Here is a 21,155-nt window from a genome sequence, read left to right as displayed (position 1 = left end):
TCTGCTTGGAGGTGCCGCGCCCACCTGCATGGGCCTGCTGGCTCTGGCCCGGCCCTTGCTGGCTGGCGGCAGAGCCGGGGTGCGGGCCACAGACTGTGTGTTGAGCTTACCTTTGGTGTCGTTGACAGGATCCATGTGCCGGTAGATGTAGCCCTCTAGGTAGGAGTGGAACTTCGGTGTGGGTGGGAAAAAGGCCAGGCAGATGGCCATGAGCTCCCAGCCGCGGGCCAGGCTCTCCAGGCGGAAGTTCTCGGTGGTCTGTCGGCACAGCTGGATGTAGAGCTCGTCGCGCAGGCCCTGCATGCTCCAGCCCTTGGTGGCAATCTCCAGGGCCACATGCAGCGGGTCCACCTTGGCACGCCGGTCACCCATGTACATCTGGATGAGCTTAAAGATCTCGCAGGCCTCCTTCTTCACATGGCGGTCGCTGGTCACGATCATGGGCTTCTTGATGGGCTCGCTGCTCCAGGCCAGCATGTTGGCGATGGACACCTTGCGCCGGAAGAGGCCCTGCGTGTGCTTGTTGAAGTGCTTGGAGGCCCAGTTCTCGATGTCCGTCTCCGAGGACGGCTTGCGCAAAGTGAACGTGGGGAACACGCAGCTGGCGCTGGGCATCACGCTGCGGGCCTGTCGGCTGCTCTCGAACTGTGCACAGGTGCCGAGGTCCTCGGACTAGGGGGACAGAGGCGCCATGAGGGGGTGGAGGCCCCACCTGACCCAGTGGGGGATGCAGCACATGCTGGTTGTCCCAGGGTGGGCGGGGCCTGCCAGCCCAGCTCTGTGCCTCATCCTGTTCTGTTCACGCACACACCCTCCCGCAGGCTGGGGCAGGGACCCAGAGAGGCCCTCCTAACAACCTCTGCCTTGGGGGTGTGACCTCCAGGGGTGCCCTCCTTGCTCCTGAGACCAAGGGTTGCAGGCCAGTGCGGGTCTGGGAGCGGAAGGAAGCCTCTTCCTGTCTGTCCTGCTGTCCGCTGTCCTGTGCTACGAGCCATGGACAGAAACGTGCTCTGAGCTCTCCAGCTTGGAGGGGCACTAAGGTGGCCCTGTCACGGGGAACACTGGGCCCTCATGCATGTCTCTCCTGGTGGGGCTGGGAGTGGACAGGAACAGCCTGACACTGAGAGGCCTCTGGCCACTGCCAGCTCTGGGCAGATGCCAGGGCAGACGCTCTGCTGTGGGTTCATGAAATAGACTGGTGTGAAGGGTCAGGGGTCAGGAGGAGAGAACCAGGGCATCCACCCACACTGTGTCCCGGGCAATGCGTTCCTGGCATGCCACCCGGACAGAAGGGCCTGGCCACCGGCTGTGCCTGCTGCTGCCCAGAGAGGGCACATCAGGCGGGCCTCTGCTTCAGCCCGAGCTGCAGCCTGAGGTCCTAGCAGCCACTGGGGACCCGCTGAGCGCATCCGGGCCATCCCTGTGTGTGGGAGCCACCTGAGAGCCTATTCACAGGTGGGAGAAGAGACTCAGGGGCTCAGTGGGCGTTAGCTGCCCTCCCACCTCCCCTGCCTCCATGACCTGGTCCCCGGGGGACATTTGCTGCCTGTCCACACCCTCTCTGGGGACCACGGCCTGCCCCGCCCTTGATGACTGGCTGCGCATCCGTACCTGAGAGGGGTGGAGGTACGGCTCCGGTGAGGCCAGGTTGGTCTGCACAGAGACGCTCTTCTCAAGCAGGATCTGGGGGAAGGCAAGCCTCTCCAAGGCGCCCCTCTGCCAGTGCTTGCCCTCCTGCTGGGCCAGCGCCTCGTCCTCACTGAAGGCACGCACCACGGGCCCGGGCATGGGCAGTGGCACGGCCCCGTCACTCTCATAGCCAGAGCCGTCCTGCTGGGAGTCCCAGCTGCCCCGCTGCTTCATGTGGAAGTGGGCCTGCTGCGCCTCCCAGGCCAGCCGCGCATGCGCCAGGAAGGGCTCGGCCCCACCCCGCGCCCCGTCGGCATCACCGGCCTTGGGCTCGGTGCGCTTTGGGGCCAGGCTGGGTCCACACGCGGGCCGATCCTCGGCCAGGGACTGCTCCAGCAGGTCGCGGTCCCCAGGGCTGTCGGTGGACGAGGCGCTGGGGGCGTGGCACAGGGAGGGGTTCCTGCTCTTCCTCTTGCGAGTGCCAGGGGAGTAGCCTGTCGAGGACATGGTATCCTGCTGGCTGGACCAGGACATGGCGTCGTCCTGAGCCTGGGGGAGCGGCGTGGGCGGAAGGGCATGCCGCAGCTCAGGCCCCTCCATGCTGCTGTAGTCCCCGGATGTGACCCCCAGGCGCTGGTCCCGCAGCAGGCAGGGGCTGGGCTGCAGGGAGAGCGAGCCACCGCCGGGGTTGGGCGCGTACTTGTGCCGGGGGCCTGCCCGCAGCCTGGGGCTCGAGCCGGCCTGCTCCACGTACACCAGCTGCCGCACGTACTCCTTGCCGGCGGGGCTGTACTCCAGGCTCAGGAAGCGCTCCGGGCACTTCTGCCGGGTGAGCACCAGCTGCTGGAAGGGCGAGGTGGAGGCCTGCTTGGGCGACTGTGGGAAGGCCAGCGGCTTCCGGCCGGGAGACCGCTGGGGTGAGCCCGCCTGGCAGGCCCCACCAGCCTCATACTGCACGTCCATGGGGGGCTCATCGTAGATAGGGGCCTGATACTCGATGGGGGGCTCCTCGTAGAGGGGGGGCTCATAGGCGTAGCGCGGGGAGGAGGGCTGTGAATCGCTGGCAGGCTTGCGGGGCTGGGCCAGCAGTGGGGAGCAGCTTCCCAGCTCAACCCTCTTCAGGAAGGGTGATGGCCTCCGCTCCGGGAAGAAGACGGGGCCATCCGCTTCGGGGGCAAACGTCTGCAGACTGGGCGAATGCTGTCCACCCGAGGGTCTGCGGGAGCGGCCCCCAGGTTGGCTGTCCAGAGGGCACCCATTGCCCTGCGGGGAGAGGAAGCTGGGCTCCCGATCGGCAACTCTGATGAGCACACGCTCCTTGGTGCCCGAGTTCCACCGGAGGGAGGACGTCCTGGGGGGGAGGGAGGGGTGGCGAAAGCACAGGTTACCAGGTGGAGAGGTCCTGGGGGAGAGCAGGTTACCTGGGGTAGGCAGAAGTCTGGCCCCACTGCCAGCCGAGACCCACTACCCACCTGCCTTGGCCTCCGGTGTCTGGAGTCAGGGCTCAGAGGGCCCGGTCATTTCTCCTCCTCCTCACCACTCCCCATGGGGCTGCAGCCTTTGGGGACCTGGTACTGGCTAGAGTACCCTGTAAACAACCTGTGTAACCCTCATGCAGTGGCCCTGACCCCTGAGCAGTGCAGCCTGGAGTAGCTGCTCTCCTGTCCTGAGAGCTCCCCTCACTCACCTCCTGACTCAGCCCTGCAGCCTTCCCTCCAGGGGGCTCCTCCCAGGCCCCAGCCTGGATTGCTGCCCCATAACACTCTCAGCAAGGGCCTGTGTGTGGATGTCTGCTCTGGTCTCAGCCCAGCACGAGGACAGGACTATTTCTACAACACAGAGCTGGGGACCTCCTATGAGAGGCCTGGGACTGGACTCCATGGGCACATTTCCTGCAGGCCTCACGCCCAGCTCAGCACCTGCCCTGCCACAGCTCCTGTGGCAGGAGACTACCATGCCCTGTGCACCTGTGTCTCAGGCCATCTTTGAACCAGAGGCTCCTGTGAGCTCCTAAAAGGTTAGGTGTCCTCAAAGTCAGCACTCTGCACCTGGATGGAGACAACAGGACTGCCCCTCACTGCCTGCTAACCCCTGGGTTATACTAGGGGCAGCCAGGACCCTTGGGAGTTGTGGGGCCCGAATCCTGGCCCCTCCACCCAGTGGTGGCCATGCTGGCCTTTGCCTCTTCTGAGCCTCCCTTGCTCAGTGACAACATGGGCAACACTGCCCCTGGGCGCTGCTGGCAAGATACTCAGACTCAAGACCCACACCGAGCTCTACCTGCCCGAGGTCAGCACAGTGTCCCACGTCCCATGACACCACCACCCACTCAGGGACCAGATCTGGAGTTTAGGACATACGAGCAAGGGCTCACCTCTTGCCACCTGCTTGCTCCTTCAAGCGACTTCCAGCTGCTTTTATGGTTTTCCTTTTGTATTTAGTATTTAGCACATGTGCTTACGTGTTTGGGATTCACAGCACTTCCTCAATCTGTGGCTGGACATGTTTTGTGACTTTTGGAAACTCCTGACCATTATCTTTTCAAGTATTACTTTATCTCATGTCCTCTCTCCTCTCTTCTGGGAATCAATCACTGTCCTTTTCACTGTGTGGCTGTGGTCGCACGTGGTCTCCTGTACCTCCCATCCCCTGGCCTCTCCATACTTCACAATGGGTATCTTCTTTTGATCTACCTTCCAATTTATTAATTTTCTATTCAGCTATGTTTAACCTGCTTTTACAGCCATATATTGAGTTCTTAGTTTCTGTTATACAGAGGGTGCCAAAAAAATCATACACATTTTAAGAAAGGAAAAAACTATTAAACTTGTAATTACTCAATATATACCGATAACAAAAGATGAATACAAGTCATGTTTGGCTTCTGCAATTACAAGAGGTGCTCAAAGTCCAGACACTTCTGGCTATGGCGAACTGCTTGAGCAACGCTGAGCAGTGTCCATTTGCATACATTTTTTTGGCATCCCCAGTATATTTCAGTTTAAGAATATCTATTTACTTCTTCCTGTTTTTTAATAGACATTGTTTCTTAGAGCGCTTTTAGGTTAATAGCGGAGTAGAAAGTACAGATTTCCCCTTTGGCCCCTGCGTTCACTCAAGCCTCCCCATTATCAACATTCCACACGAGAGGGTGCACCTGTTGAACCTACACTGACACTTCACTGTCACCCAGAGTTCTCGTTCACTCTGGGTGTTGTGCGTTCTGTGGGGCTGGACAAATGTACAATGACACGTGTCCACCATTACAGTGTCACACAGTATTTTCACTGCCCTGAAATTCCTCTGTACTCCCCCAGTTCATTCCTCCCTCCCTCCAACCCATGGCAACTACTGATCTTTCTGTCTCCATAGAAGCCCACTCTGAAGCCAAACCAGGGAGCAAATCTTTAGCCTCCAAAGAAGCCAATCTGAAAAGGCTGCATTCTACATGACTGCAACTATTGGGCTGTTGGAAAAGTCATGATGTTTCTATGTGTTTCGTTGCAAAACTGCATCATGGCTTTTCCGAGACCCCAATATATGGCATTGTGGGCGGCCTTATCAGATGGGCTCTCTCACTCAGTATATGCACTCAAGGATCCTCCATGTCTTTTTCTGGTTCAACAGCTCATTTCTCTTTAGTGCTGAAGAATATCTCGCATTCTGAACGGACTACAGATTATTTGTCCACCGCCCATCTGAAGGACATCTTAGTAGCATGCAGGTTTTGGGGGTTATGAATAAAGCTGCTTAAACACGCACGTTTTCAACTCCTTTAGGTAAATGCCGAGGAGCACAGCTGGTGGTTCCTACAGTGAGAGCGAGTTTCGTTCTGTAAGGAACCACCAAGCTCCCAGCGTGGCGCACCTTCGGCGTCCCCACCAGCAGTGAGTGGCAGTTCCTGTTGCCACACGTCCTCACGGGTATTGGGTGATGTCGGTGTCCAGATTTGGGCCATTCTAATAGGCGTGTCGTGGGATCTCATCGTTTTAATTGGCATTTCCCTGATGGCATACGATGTGGGGCATCTTTCATGTGCTTATTTGCCATGTGTATGTGTTCCTTGGTGATTTGCTTATTTAGGTCTTTGGCCCATTTGAAAATCAGGTCGTTTTCTTATTGTGGACTTTGAAGAGCTTTGCATATTTTGGGTGACAGTTCTTTATAAGATGTGTCATTTGCAAATACTTTGTGACTTGTCTTCTCCTCTTCACATTGACTTTCACAGCAGAAGTGTTTCATTTTAATGAGGCCCAGCTTATTATTTCTTGCAAGGATTGTGTCTTTGGTATTGTATCTAAAAAGTCATTGTCACACCCAAGGTCATCTAGGTTTTCTACCATGTTCTCTTCTAGGAGTTAAGTTCTGCATTCCTGGAAGCCACATGTATCAAGCCCCAGCCCCCCTGGGGTGCGGAGATCCAAGACGCTGCTTCCATCCCTAAGTTCCCTTAATAAACTTGCGTTTAATTCTGGAGTTGTCAGCCTCTTCCTTCGGTCTCTTGGCCCCATGCTCCTTGCGAGGCTGGTTCCAATCCACCTTGGGAAATTTTCCCAGCACTGCCACGGGGCAGAGGCCCCACCCAGTCGGCCTCCCATGCTCCACTTTATCAGGCGGACGTGGGGGCAGAGAGAGGCTGGGAAACATGCCACGGTCACACAGCCACATTGCTGGACCAGGGTAGGCTCAGGTTCCCTTCCCGGTGTGCTGATGTACAAACCCAGTTACCACTTCCAAGCTCAATCTTTAAAACTGTTGAAGCAAACTGCCAAAGGCCCTCAGGTCTTCAAATCATCCTCAGCACTGGTGTCACTCCTGGTCTGCGCTGGGGGCACCCAGGCCACCCAGAGGCACACACCCCACCTGGCCCCTCCACAGCCGGGAAGGAGGTGCCTGCTCCATCCTGGACAAACAAGCTGCTCAAGGGATGGTCTTGCCCAGCCTAACTGCTGCTGCACCCCTGAGGGTCCTGAGGGTCCCTCCAGAACCTTCCAGCAAGCACCCTGCAAACCAAACCCAGGGCTAAGACAGGCCAAAGTCCGCTCCCTCCCCCACGAGTAAAATCAACAAGGAATTGCTGGGAGGCATGGCCGGAGCCCCAGGACGACCACATGCTGAGGACCCCAAGGCCTCATTCCTCTGCCAGGGACCAGGGAAGCGCCACAGGCTCCATGATTCCCCAGAGTGGCCAGTGACAAGGTTGTCCTAGGACCAAAAGCTGCCACATGAGCCTCCGTGTCACTTCAGAAGGCCTCTGCCCAGGCACTGGTGGCCCCAACAGCCGCTCCTCATGCCCCACTGGCTGCTGAAGACCCCACACGCTGTGCTCGGCCAGCGAGTTGCTTCCTGCTGAGCCAGACTCTTTTCCAGCTCATCCAAGAACTGCCAAGAAAACCACCCTCAGGTCAGGAGACGGCCAAGCCCGAGACACAGGCTATACCTGTAGTGAAGAAGCTGGCCATCTGCAGAGTGACCCCGGGAAATCTCATAGTCCTTGTCGAGAAACACTGCTGGTGGTGAAGAACTGAAACACAGCAAAAGAAAGAAGACATGAACATACGTGCAATCATTTACACGGGTGCGACATTAGAAATAGTTTCTCTGGGACGAGCCCGATGTCCTGGCTCCGGCCCACAAGGCTGTCCCCTTCCTCAACTCGAACGGGTCTTTATCCTGTCCTAAGCACGCCTCCCTGCAGTGCCTGAGACTTGGCCTGGACGGAATGGACTGGGACCCACCTGCCCTCCAACAGGGACAGCCCCACTGCAGCCCCATCTGGAGTCGGGGGGCAGGCAAAGACACCGACTGCCCCGTCCTGGATTCCAGGAGCTTGGATGACTGGAATTGGGGCTACTGGTCTAAGGGAACAGAGAGGGGGTCGGTGAGAACCACAGCCCAGACGACCTGGGAAGGAAGTAGGGAATAGGAATCCCCTATGGGGATGGCAGGCATCTTAAGGGTGGGGGCTCGCAATACCTGGGAAACGAGTAAGGGGGTGACTATCTTGGCAGGTGTTCAAAGCATACAATCAAATTAATATTTATGATTTTAAAAATTCTCAGCAATCCAGAAGTAAAAGAAAATTGAAATTTGATCAAGAATATCTGTATTAAACCCAAGGCCTTCATAATATTCAGTGGTAAAAGGCTGAAAGCAAACTCATTAATGTCAGGAAAGGACATCTCTCACCACCAGTACGTAATAATTTTGGAAATGCTAGTCAATGCAATAAGATTTTTTAAAAAGCAAGACATTTAAGTATTTGAAAAAGATAAATTGTCATTAATTGGCAACCTAGAAAAACTAAAAGAATCAACTGAAAAACTAACAGAAGTATTAAGAGAAACTGCTAATGCAGTGTTCACTTACATAACACTTTTGACCCATGAACAACGTGGGCTTGAACTCCAAGCCCACAACAAACTAAGAGTCTTAACTACAAAGAGGAGGTAGAGAGACTTCGAGCGCGGATGTGTGGCATCACCAGGGGCTCGGCGGCACTGATGTAAGAACAGATGCACTTGAGGTGGTGAAGGGGCACGTGCCACGGGCCAAGGTGGGGTTAAGGAGATGAAGCAGGGATCCTTCCTGGGCTCCTAACAAAGGTGGCTCCAGGCAGATTTAGGCCTCAACGTGAAAGACAAAACTAGAAATTTATCACCAGGCATGTAAGAGTGTATCTTTGGAACTAGGATAAGGAGGAACTTTTTAAACAAAACATTAAAAACATCACTGCAAGGCAAAAAACAAAAACAAAAACAAAAAAACTGGTAAATTTGGTTGCATCAAAATCAAGACATCAGGGACCAGAGAGCAGGCAGGTGACCCAGTATTAGATCCTTGTAACGTCTGAAACCAGCGAGGAAGCGACAACTGGAATATGCAAGGAACTCTTGCAAAACAGAAAGTAAGCTAGTAACTCTAGCAGAGAAATGACTAAAACATGTAAGCAGGCAATTCACATCAGAGAGAACTCAAAAGGTAAACTCACAAGGAGAGAATAAGAATCTTGACAAATGAGAAAGGAGAACTAAAGTGCCGGTGAGGTCCACCCAACTGATTAGATGGTCTGGGTAAAACCCGGTGCTGGGGGAGCACCTGCTGCCTGCTCCTAGTGGTACCACCAACCCCAGGATCACCCCCCAGACCCCCCAGAGCGATGAGGCGCACAGAACGCAGGGGTGGAGCTTAACAGTTGCGTGCCAGGAAGGTGGGCTACACAGGAACACCTTCGAACAGCAAGACGCACGTCGGCCACCGCATGGGTGTGGCATGGCCGCAGACAGAGGAGAAGCCAACCATGAAAAGCGTGCACCTGAACAGACGCAAACATGAAAAATGAAATCGTCCCTGCCGGTTGAGTAGCACATTGGTTAAGAGCTGGCTTGGGACGCCAGAGGGCCCCGGTTCGGATCCCACATATGAGGGCTAGTGACACTGCCCTCTACAGCTAAGATGGTGAACAACAGCTCAACCTGGAGCTGGGCTGCCGTGAGTCATTGGCGACAGTGGTAGGCTGCAGTGGAGCTGCAGTGGGCTGCCATAAGCTACCGTGTATGGCCGGCAGCCAGTGTGAGTGGCCAGCATCCACCATGAGCGGCCGTCCAGAGGCCGGCGACCAATCTGCCTCAGCCGGGAAGAGCACAATAATAATACCAACATGGGCCAGTGAAGCAACATCCTCCACAACTAGACTGAAGAACAAAAGGACAGCAACTTGTCTGTTCCCCTTCCCCCAATTCCCCAGCGCTGTTCCCCTCCCTCAATTCCCCAATAAAATCTTAAAAAAAAATAAAAATCATGCTTTCTGACCAAAATGAAATTAACTTGACAATCAAGAGCAAGAATAAAAAAAAAACAACCTACAGTTTCGGAAATTAAGACATTTCTAAGTTACAAACGAATCAAAGAAGAAATCATAATTAAAATTACAAAATATTTAAAACTGGACAACAATTCTACATCCCAAAGTTGTGCAGTAAAACTAAAGCAGAGCAGAGGGAAGACTATCATCTCCGAGTTCATTTTAGAAGAAAGAGTGGTAACAAATGAGTTAAGCTTCCGAACAGTGTGTTTAGGAAATGGCTGAGAAAATAATGTCAAACAAAGTCAAACAAGAGCAAAGATACAAAAGAGAGGCCCAGTGAAGCCAAAAGTGGTTCTCTGAACAGACTAGTGAAATGGAAATCTCTACAAAGCTGAACGGGAACGAGGGCGAAAGAGCGAACAGCTCAGGTGCTGCAGGAGGAAATTTCAAAACAGAAGAACACTATGAGTAGCTTTATGCCCACATGTGTATACACAGATAAATGGACCATTTAATAAAAAATATATATATATAAAATTTGATTTAAAATATTAAAAAACCTAAATACTCCTGCAAGCATTAAAGAAACTGAGTCTGTAGTTAAAACCCTATCCAGACAAGCCACAGAGCTGGACAGTGGACAGGTGAGCGCGTCACACACCCAGAAACAGATAGTGGTTCAGAGGACAGAAGACAGAGGCCATACTGCCCATGTTGGTATGAAAACCAGCCAAACAGAACAAGGACGAAAGCACAGCCATTGTTACTTACCAACTAAGTAAACATTAGCAACCTGAATCTATTTACAAAATTATACAAACTGAGTATCCTAAGAATGCAAGAGATACAGAATAACAATTTCTAAAACTACTAATGGCAGCGGTGTCCTGGGGCGGGCCGCAGCAACGAAGTTCCACAGACTGGGTGTCTTCAAACAACAGAAACTCGTGCTCTCACAGCTCTGGAGGCCACAAGTCCACGATCCAGGTGCCCACAGGGCTGGTTCCTGCTGGGGGCCGTGAGGGACGCCACTCCAGGCCTCTCTCCAGCTTCTGGTGGTGCCGGTAATTCTGGGCTTGTAGACGCATCGCTCTAAATAAACTCTGCCTGCGTGGTCACTTGGCCTCTCCCTGTGTCTCCCCTCTTCTTCTAGGGACGCCAGTCCGACTAGATGAGGGCACACCCGACCCCAGGTGACCTCCTCTCAACTACTGGCATCTGCAAAGATCCTTGTTCCAAACCGGTCACACCCTAAGATCCTGGGGGTTCAGACCTCAGCATATCTCTTGTGGGGACACCATTCAACCCACAACACCAATATCAATGGACTCAGAAAATACACTTGATAAACTACTCCACCCATTCATTGGGAGGAAAAGCCCACCAATAGGAGGGGACTTCCCAAGCCTGAATGATAGTGTCATCAAGTTATAGGGATGGGAGGTCTGCAGCCTGAGCACTGGGACAGGTCAGGGTGCTGGCCCTTTGTGGTTCAGTCCCGGACCTCATGGGGCAGCTAAATAGCATCCCAGGAGATGGACGATGAATCTTTAATGAGATTAACGAGAGTTCAGCAAAAGTGTAAAAAACAAAACTGACATATAAAAATCAATGTCTATTTATCAGTGACGGTCAGAAAACATGACTTTAAAAAGAGATATAATTTACAAAAGCCAGAGCTATAAAATTCATAAAGTACCTAGAAAGAAGCCTTAGAAATATACAAGTCCTTTGTGGAGAAGAGTATGAAACACACTGTTCTCCATGCATGGGACAAGACAATCTAATAAAGATGCCCATCTCACACGAACTGATGCGTAAATTCAACACAATTCTAACCAAAATCCAAACAGAGCTTCTTGGGGAAATCCTGACCCCACTGACCCTGTCGTCTTACTTCACGTAGAACACCTAAGAGACTTCTGGAGAAAGGACACTCCCTCCCCAGACAGCGCGCAGCTCGGCAGGAAGGTCCAGGGGACCGGGCAGGGTGCGGCGCCGTACCCAGATGTGGGTGACAAACACATTTGCCAACAGAATCCTGAAAGAACCCAATCCCCCCATCTAATTACACAGATGAGTCAGCATACGATAAAGAATTCAAAACCATCACAATCCAATAACAAGGAGCCAGGCCTGAGCCCTCGATAAGAGGAAACAGGACAGCCTGCGGGCCTTGGAGGACCCCAGAGGTCACTCACAGCCCACACTTTCCCTGCTCATCCCTGGGTGCCCTGGCTCCCACCAAGGGAAGGTCCGCTTTCTCGGAAGGACTCTCAGGTGACCCTCCTGAGCCAGCTCAGACCTCCCTGGCCAAGGACACCTCCAGGTGACCCCAGGTGAGTGTCTAGCGTCCACACTGATCTGACCCCCATACGTGTCCTGACCTCCGCATCCCATGCAGAAGCACCAGAACCAGCAGTGCAGTCCCCAAATATACCAGAATCTGCTTGTGCGCCCACCTACCACCACACACAATTGACACTGCCCACTCTCTCTGTGGCTGCCACCCTCCCGTTTCCATGCCCGGCCCTTGTGTATCATCCTCAGAGGAGAAAGACCCCACAGTGCAAACCAGGTCTCAGTGGCTTTGTGGTGTCCACTGTCCCTGGTGAAATCACGCCTGCGCCCCACCTGCCCTGCCTGCGCCCCACCTGCCCTGCCCGCACCTCACCTGCCGCTCTCCTCCCTCACAGCCCCAAACGCCGCCTGCCGGCTCCTCCCGGGCGGCTCCTGGGCTTTGTCGCCAGCATCCAGCTCGGGCTCCAGGGAGGAGCTGGTGCTGCCATCGCGGCTGATGCTGCTGCCGCGCCCGGGGCTGTTGTCCGCAGAGGCGCGCGGGGACTCCGTGTTCTGCTTCAGGGTCTGCAGCTTGGCCAGGGGGATGATGTCGCAGCCCTGCGGCCGGTGCCACACAGTGCGCTGGGTGGTGGCACTGTAGTAGTAAAAGCGCGACGTGTTGGGGTCGAAGAGCTCCCACCACTGGTTCTCGCTGGTGCGCTTGATGCGGACACCGGCCGGCGGGTCCCACACGCACTCGCCTGTGACCAGGTTGGCGTACATGCGCTCACGGGTTCGTGGCTCGATGATCTCCACCCACTCCAGCCTGGGAGAGAGCGGGACAGCATTAGCAGGATGGTGGCAGGGACAGGCGACCTCCAGGCAACTCGCGCTGCACCCAGGCTTTACACCCCGGCCGCAACCCCTCCTTACAACACCCCGGCCCTGCACCCCAACCACCAGCATCCACCCGCGGGACGAGTCTGCATTGGGCACTTTCTTACATCCTCCACTTCAAAAGCAAGACATCCTGTCACTTACTTAATCAAATCTTCTTAAAGCTTATTAGTGTGTCCTTATCACTTACAAAGTCTACCTTGGGGGTGACACAGCCAGTCCATAACAAAAACAATTTCACATTTACAACAAAGTTCGAAAAAAAGCCTTCTTTCAAATCCCCCCTCCCCCACACGCAGGTCAAGGTGAGGCAGAAGAGCCCGGAGCGCAGTGGGTCTCGCTCTGAGCACAGCCCACCGTGTGCCCGGCCTCTGCACCTCTCACTGCTGCTCTTTCTGCTGGGGCTGGAGAGGGTGATGAGCAGAGACGCTGCATGGGACTGTCCTGTTTCCCACCATACTCCCACCCACTGTATGGCAGCCAAGGGGGAATCCTGCCCACAGCACTCACAGTGCTGCGCGCCAAATGCTGATGGCCGGCTTCCGTCCCCCCACACAGGTCCCAGCTGGAACTCTGTTTTAAGCGTCCACAGCACAGACATCGTCATTTAGCAGTGGCTACTGAGATGTGGCATGACGCCTTTCTGCTTTGTTGCAATTTCCGTTTTCTTTTTTTTTTTAGGATTTTATTGGAAAATTGGGGAAGGGGAACAGACAAGTTGCTGTTCTTTTGTTCTTCAGTCTAGTTGTGGAGGATGTCGCTTCACTGGCCCATGTTGGTATTATCATTGTGCTCTTCCTGGGTGAGGCAGTCGCTTGCTGGCCATTGGACTGCCGTGCCGCTCACGGAGGCTCATGGCAGCTCACGAAGGCGCACGCCAGCTGCCGACCAGCCCCACTGCAGCCTACACTGTGGCTGGCGACTCACGCAGCCCAGCTCCAGGTCAAGCTGTTGTTCACCATCTTAGCTGTAGAGGGCACAGCGTCACTGGCCCTCATGTGGGATCCAAACCGGGGTCCTGCTGCTCAGAGCTGGCGTCCCAAGCCAACTCCTAACCAACGAGCCACTTGGCTGGCCCTCCAAGTTTTCTTTTTTTTTTTTCTTTTTTCTTTTAAAGATTTTTTATTGGGGAATTGGGGGGATGGGAACAGTGCTGGGGAATTGGGGGAAGGGGAACAGACAAGTTGCTGTCGTTTTGTTCTTCATTCTAGTTCTGGAGGACGTTGCTTCACTGGCCCAAGTTGGCACCATCATTGCGCTCTTCCCAAGCAAGGCAGATCAGTCGCCGGCTTCTGGACGGCCGCTCACTGCGGCTGCTGGCCGCTCACGCTGGCTGCTGGCTACATACGGTAGCCCATGGCAACCCACTGCCACAGGGACTGCAGCCTACGCCGTCACGGGTGACCCATGGCAGCCCAGCTCCAGTTTGAGCTGTTGTTCAGCATCTTAGCTGTGGAGGGCAGTGTCACTGGCCCTCATATGTGGGATCCGAACCGGGGCCCTCTGGCATCCCAAGCGAGTTCTTAACCATCGCGCCACTCGGCCGGCCCCCCTCCAAGTTTTCTATGTTCACAGATTACATTTGTAATTGAACAAAAATTGATACATTATCTTCTATAAAATAGTGTATTTTTCCAATTAGCGATATGTAAGACTGTAAGCATCAATTTTTACAGTTGTAGAGATTTAGTGCATAATATATCCACACGCTACAGACCTGCCAGACTGACAATGGTCTCTCCCTGGCCGGGGGGAGGATGTGTGTATGTAGAGTATGGTCAATGGTACCTCCCTGTGAAGATGTGTTTTAACGTGAATCCAAGCTTAATGGCAAAATAAGGACTTTCACAGTTAATAACTAAACAAAGTTATATAGACTCTTAAAAAAAAAAGCCACATAAATGTTTATACGTATATATTTGTGTAGAAATTGTGGAAAAGGTAAATTCAAGTATTAAAAGTGGTTATCTAGTAGTAGTGGAATTCAGCAATTTTACATCTCCCCTTTTTTAATAATGGAAAATTTCAAACATACACAAACATAGATTCAAATAATGAATTCCCATGTACGTGGTTTAAAATTTTTCCTGATTATTAATGAGGTCAAGTATCTTTCTTATATTCACAAGCCATTTATATTTCTTGTTTACTAGAAACATGGGACTTCTGCCCATTAGATTTTTTTTCTTATAAATGTGCATGAGTTGTATTTTTAAAAAATATATATTCTTGATAGTAATCCCTCTCAGTTATCCAAGGTCTGGCAATTAAGTTCACAAACTTGCCACCACGCGCTTACATTGGCAGCACTGTACAAACAGCTCGGTAAGGTTTCATAACCTTGGTGTATCAGTGTCTCATAACTGTGTTCGCACTGATGTGTGGTGGTGTCTTGCTGAGTAGCATTCGTTACTGTTTTTGCATGTTTTGTTTTTTTGTGTTTTTGGTTTTTTTTGGCTGAGCCATCCTGCTACCTGTTATCAGCTCAGCAGCTGCTCAGCTTGGGCTGGACTCGAACCGCTGTTGCTCAGAGCTCAAACTCTTGAGCGAGCTCTTAACCAACTGAGCCACTCGGCCGGCCCTGTTTTTGCATGTTTTTATGTGCCATTGTGAGAATGAGCTTGAATTAGAGCAATGAACAAACATTAAATTTCTTGTTAAACTTGGCAAGAGTGGAAGTGGAATCAGGGACATGTTAGTCCAAGTTTATGGGAATAATGCCATGAAGAAAACGGCAGTGTACAAATGGATTAAACGGTTTTCTGAGGGGAGAGAACGCATCACTGATGGAGAGAGGTCAGGGCGGCCAGTAACGAGCAGAACTGCCAAAAACATTGCAAAAAATCGTCAAATTATGAGTCTGACTGAGAAGCATAGCAGACCAAGTAAACATCGACAGAGAAACAGGAAAATCTTAACTCAAAATCCTGGCATGAGAAAGGTGTGTGTAAAAATGGTCCCGAAGGAGCTCACTGATGAACAAAAGCACAAGAGAGTGGAAGTTTGCCAGGACCTTTTGGAGAGACAAGACGATGTTTTGGGCCGTGTTATCACTGGTGATGAAACATGGGTGTACCAATACGACCCTGAAACAAAGTGTCAAAGTGAACAATGGAAGTCAGACAATTCTGCACCACCAAGAAAGTTCTGTCAGTCCAAATTAAGAGTCAAAACGATGTTGCTAACCTTTTTTGATATCAGAGGGATTATTCATGATGAATTTGTACCAGCTGGACAAACAGTTAACCAAGTTTCCTATTAGGAAGTCCTGAAAAGGCTGCATGAAAAAGTTAGACGAAAACAACCTGAACTTTTCGCCAACAATTCATGGCTCTTGCATCACGACAATGCACCAGCTCACATGGCGCTGTCTGTGAGGGAGTTTTTAGCCAATAAACAAATAACGGTATTGGAACACCCTCCCTCACCTGATTTGGCCCCCAGTGACTTCTTTTTCTACCCGAAGGTAAATGAAATACTGAAAGGAAGACATTTTGATGACATTCAGGACATCAAGGGTAATATGACGACAGCTCTGATGCCAATTCCAGAAAGAGTTCCAAAATTGCTTTGAAGGGTGGACTAGGTGCTGGCGTCGGTGCATAGCTTCCCAAGGGGAGTATTTCAAAAGTGACTGTAGTGATATTCAGCAATGAGGTATATAGCACTTTTTCTAGGATGAATTCTCAAACTTGTCAGATCTCGTATGTGTTACCAATCTCTCTCCTGCTTGCAGCTTATCTTTTTACTCTGTTTACAGTGTCTTTGCATTTCAATGAAAAGTTTTAAATTTCAATATAGTTGAATTTATAAATCTTTTCCTTCATGATTTCTCCCCTTTCTACCTTGTTTAAGAATCTTAAATCTTGGTCCTGCCGAGTGGCTCAGTTGGTTAACAGCGCGAGCTCTGAGCAACAGTGTCGCCAGTTCAATTCCCACATGAGCCAGTGAGCTGTGCCCGAGGTGAGCTGCTGCTGAGCTGCCAACAGGTGGCAGGATGGCTCACCTGGTGAGAGCACATGCTCCTAACAACAAGGTTGATGGTTCCATTCCCGCATGGGATGGTGAGCTACGCCCACCCACAACTAAGATTGAACACAGCACCTTGAGATGAGCGCCCACGAGCTGTCAACGGGTGGCTGGATGGCACCTGGACTTGGAGCTGAGCTAGCTGCGCCCTCCACAACTAAGCTTGAAGGACAACTTGGCTGTTCCCCTCCACCAATTCCCCAATAAAAATCTTTAAAAAAAAAAAAAAAGGAATCTTAAATCTTAAGATTTCCTACTTCTAGGTCAAACATATTCTTTTTGTTTTTTAATTGGGTAACAGTGTGTTTTTTCCAAGACCCATCAGCTCCAAGTCAAGTCATTGTCCTTCAATCTAGTTGTGTAGGGCACAGCGCAGCACCAAGTCCAGTCGCTGTTTTCAATCTAGTTGAGGGAGGCGCAGCCCACCACCCCATGCGGGAATCAAACCAGCGAACTTGTTAAGAGCACGCGCTCTAACTAACTGAGCCATCAGCCACCCACTGGCAGCTCAGCTCAAGTCATTGTCTTTAATATACTTGTGGAGGGTGCAGCTCAATGGCCCAAGTGGGAATCGAACGGACAACCTTGTTGTTCAGAGAATGCACTGCAACCAACCGAGCCATCCGGCCACCTCCAAACATATTCTAAGTTGATTTGCAAAGTTTTATAGCTTTGCCTTTCATGTTGAAGTTCTTTATCTGTACTGACTTTTGTTTTACTGTGTGACATTTCATTTCCCCACATGGATAACCAGGGGTCTCCCTGATGGACAGGGTCAGTGCACCTGTGTCTGAGCTCTCTGCTGGCTCTGTTGGTCAAACCTTTTCTGACCAACACAACATTATCCTAATCACGGTAGCTTTGTACACCATGCGTTTCCCAAGTTCCCAGTCCTCTGCTTCTTCAGTCACGTCTTGGCTATTCTTGACCCTTGTGCTCCCCTGTGAATTGTAGAATCAGCTTGTCAACTTGCACAAACTCTGTGGGCACATTTGCTGGATCTATTTCAGGAGAAAAGAGAAGACTTTGTGATGATTTAGTCTTCTACCGAAACCATGGAGTGCCCACTCATTTAGGTCTTTAAAGGGCATGTACATGCTTTGTCAGATATATTCCTAAGTTTTACTCACACACACACACCCTTGCTATTATAAATGGTACTCTTATTGTAAATGTAAATTACTCTTAAAAATAAAATCATGATGTATATACAGAAAAGTGTATAGGACATAAAGATAAGTATAATGAGCAATTATGGTTTAACACAAGGACAGCAGTTACTCATCAAGAAATAAAACAAGGGCCAGCCGATTGGCTTGTTGGTTAAGAGTTGACTTGGGAGTGTGAGCTCTTACACAGGGCCACCGCTTCGGATCCCACATGGGCCAGTGACGCTGTGCCCACTACAGCTAAGACGATGAACAATAGCTCGACCTGGAGCTGGGCTGCCGTAAGCTACTGTGAGTGGCCGGCAACCAGCGAGAGCTGCCGTGAGCGGCCATCCAATGGCCGGTGACGGATCTGCCTCAGCTGGGAAGAGCGCAATGATCACAATACCAACATGGGCCAGTGAAGCGACGTCCTCCACAACTAGACTGAAGAACCAAAGGACAGCACTTGTCTGTTCCCTTCCCCCAATTTCCAATAAAATCTTTAGGAGAAATATAAAATAAAATAAAAATAAAACAAGGCAGCATCCCAGACAACCCCCATATCACACTTCCATTCACAAGGAGACCACTGAGGTGAAGGCAATCACTTTCCTGCTTTTATAGTTTTACCATAACTGAAGATAACCCTAAACAAATTAGTTTAGGTGTGTTAGTTTTTGAATCACATATTCATGAAGGAAACTATTTACTTATTGTGTATTGTTTGTTACACTTAAAAGTGAAACTCAGGGCCGGCCGAGTGGCTCAGCTGGTTAAGAGCTCGCTCAAGAGTTTGAACTCTGAGCAACAGCAGTTCGAGTCCAGCCCGAGCTGAGCAGCCACTGAGCTGCCAACAGGTAGCAGGATGGCTCAGCTAAAAAAAAAAAAAAAGTGAAACTCATCATTGTCAGTTGGTCCCATGCAGCTTGTTCACTGCACACAGTGTGACCACACTTCACCTCTCAATTCTACTGCTGACAGGCATTTGGCTTGTTTGTCGTTCAGGGTTATTTTTCACAATCATGCTGTGATCCCTGTAGGTGGACCCTGGCAGAGTGTGCAGAGGTGGGGTGCTACATCACAGGAGTACACACCACACCACCTGTGCAGAGGACACCGACATGCTTTATCCTGAGCTGTGCAGGGCATTGCTTCTTACTCCACATCCTGGCCTGTCTGTTGTTATTTCTCAATTTTTGCATTGTTAATTTTTTTTCTTTTTCTTTTTTTAGATTTTATTGGGGAATCGGGGAATGGGAACAGGCAAGTTGCTGTCCTTTGGCTCTTCAGGCTAGTTGTGGAGGATGTCGCTTCACTGGCCCATGTTGGTATTACCATCGTGCTCTTCCTGGGTGAGGCAGTCGCTCGCCGGCCATTGGACAGCCACTCACAGCGGTTCTTGGTAGCTCACAAAAGCTCACGCCCACTGCCGGCCAGTCGCACTGCAGCCTACATCATCGCCGGCGACTCACGGCAGCCCAGCTCCAGGTCAACCTGTTGTTCACCATCTTAGCTGTAGAGGGCGCAGCGTCATTAACCCTCATGTAGGATTTGAACCGGAGCCCTGCTGCTCAGAGCTTGCGTCCCAAGCCAACTCCTAACCAAACTGCCACTCGGCCGGCCCACATTGTTAATTTTATAGGTAATTTTCTGATTGCTGTTGCTGTACAAAAATGCAATTTATTTTGTATATTACTTTTATAAGTAATGTTGCTTATTTTTCTATTGACTAATAATTTACTGTATATTCACTTGTGAATAAATAAGGAATAAACGACTTATTGTCATTTGCATGATACAATGTAATTATGATATAGAAAACACAAATGATTTGGCAGATACATGGTTAGAATGAGTAATTCTCCTTTTCTGTGTTCTGCAGTTTCACTATGTTGAAATGAAGGATTTTGCAGGACTCCTGCTTCTGAGGGTTGGTATCTTTAAACAATTCTGGAAAATTCCCCATCATCATCTTTTCAAACACCACCCCGACCCCCTTGCCTTTTTCTGGAACTCCCACAGAAAACTCGCCCCAGGAGCCGAGCCTCCATGTGGCTCCGGCTTCCCAATCTCCAGTTGCCTGCCTCATTCTAGGTCATTTTAGTTTCTCTTTCTACTGCATTAATTCTCTCTTTGGCTGTGTTTTATTTGCCGGCTCTTTTCCAAATCTCCACAGTCATTCTTTAGGGTCTACTGTCCTCCACTCACATTTGCAAGTTTCTCTTATTTCTTTAAACACAGCTATTCTGTGTCTGGTGACTCCAATACTATCATCTTCATGGGTCTCTTTCTGCTGCGTCTCACTGGTGGTGCCTGTTTCCTACGTGCCTGTTACCCTCTGCACCTGTTGCAGGACTGCTGCGTGATACTGGAGGGAATCCCAGGAGGGCAACGTGGGCCCCACTCCAGGCCCCACCACACGGCATTCTTCCCAGGCCTCAGCTCTTCCTCTCGGTGAACGTCACAATAACCACCTCACGTAGATCCTGGAGAGCCGTGGGAGTTTCTGTAACAGCAGCTCCTTGAGACCCTAAATCAGTGCATGGTTCAGCACATCACCCCAATTCCATTCCCTGTCTGGTTCCATCAATGAGCCTTTCAGACTCCAGGAGACCAGCAAGTGCCCCTGTCACAGGCCCCCTAGGGTTCCCCTTTAGGGAGCCACTGCTTCCCTGGGTGTTGCTGCCCAGACTGTGGCATGCTGAGTGCCTGTCACAGGCCGGCGCTTGATGTGACCCAGCAAACGAGTCCACTCTGTAGCTGCCCCGCTCCCACCTGCAGTCATACGGGCTCTTCTGAGGAGCTCTGCGCCCGCCCACCTGCAACCACCACCCACCATGCCGGTTATGCTGCAGAAGGAAGAGCAGGATGGGTAGGCATCCTGGGGACCAGACCGCATGAAGGACAGCGCGTCTGGGAGAAGGTGTCTTGGAAGTGTAAGAACAGGAGGCAGACCCTCTGGCAGTGCCATCAGGGCGCGGCTGTCTCTGGGGCTCCTTAGGTCACGCATGTCTTCTGGTCAACAGTAAACCTGCAAGGTTGTGCAGAAAAAGGTGGGGCAGCAGCCTCCGGCTTGTGCCCTGGGGTTGCACCTCCCAGGGACACCCCTCCCAGGCTTGGCCTCCACAGCCATCGGCCTGCCGCTCCCACCTGTTACGGTGGCTATAATATGGTTTTAAAAACCGCACGAGCACGTACTGCAGACAATGTGGCAAAATCGGCACCTTTCTGTGCTGTTGGAAGGAATGTAAAATGGTGCATCTACTCTGGAAAAGTTTGGCAGATGTTCATGAAGTTAAACATCGAGTGACCACAGGATGCTGCAACCCACTCCGAGGTATCTGCCCAGAGAAAGGAAACGT

General features: G+C 51.4%; 1 protein-coding gene across 10 annotated transcripts in view; it reads right to left on the bottom strand.

The window, feature by feature from the left end:
* The window catches only part of ARHGAP39 (Rho GTPase activating protein 39), a 60,906-nt gene that overhangs the window by 12,975 nt on the left and 26,776 nt on the right, over positions 1–21,155 (bottom strand). For 8 of the 10 annotated variants that reach the window (XM_019630136.1, XM_019630140.1, XM_019630144.1 and 5 more), the window contains exons 3-6: positions 12,111–12,542; positions 7,070–7,153; positions 1,612–2,980; positions 111–672 (exon numbers count right to left, since the gene is read on the bottom strand). In XM_019630136.1, coding sequence (XP_019485681.1) covers positions 111–672; positions 1,612–2,980; positions 7,070–7,153; positions 12,111–12,542 — 2,447 coding nt within the window. Of the gene's footprint in view, positions 1–110; positions 673–1,611; positions 2,981–7,069; positions 7,154–12,110; positions 12,543–17,426; positions 17,644–20,629; positions 20,773–21,155 lie in introns of those variants that run through there. The other 2 variants (XM_019630142.1, XM_019630141.1) reach the window with 2 other exon arrangements.

This window comes from Hipposideros armiger, unplaced genomic scaffold, assembly GCF_001890085.2.
Source record: "Hipposideros armiger isolate ML-2016 unplaced genomic scaffold, ASM189008v1 scaffold_897, whole genome shotgun sequence".
NCBI lineage: Eukaryota > Metazoa > Chordata > Mammalia > Chiroptera > Hipposideridae > Hipposideros > Hipposideros armiger.
This window is presented reverse-complemented; position numbering and strand designations above follow the sequence as displayed.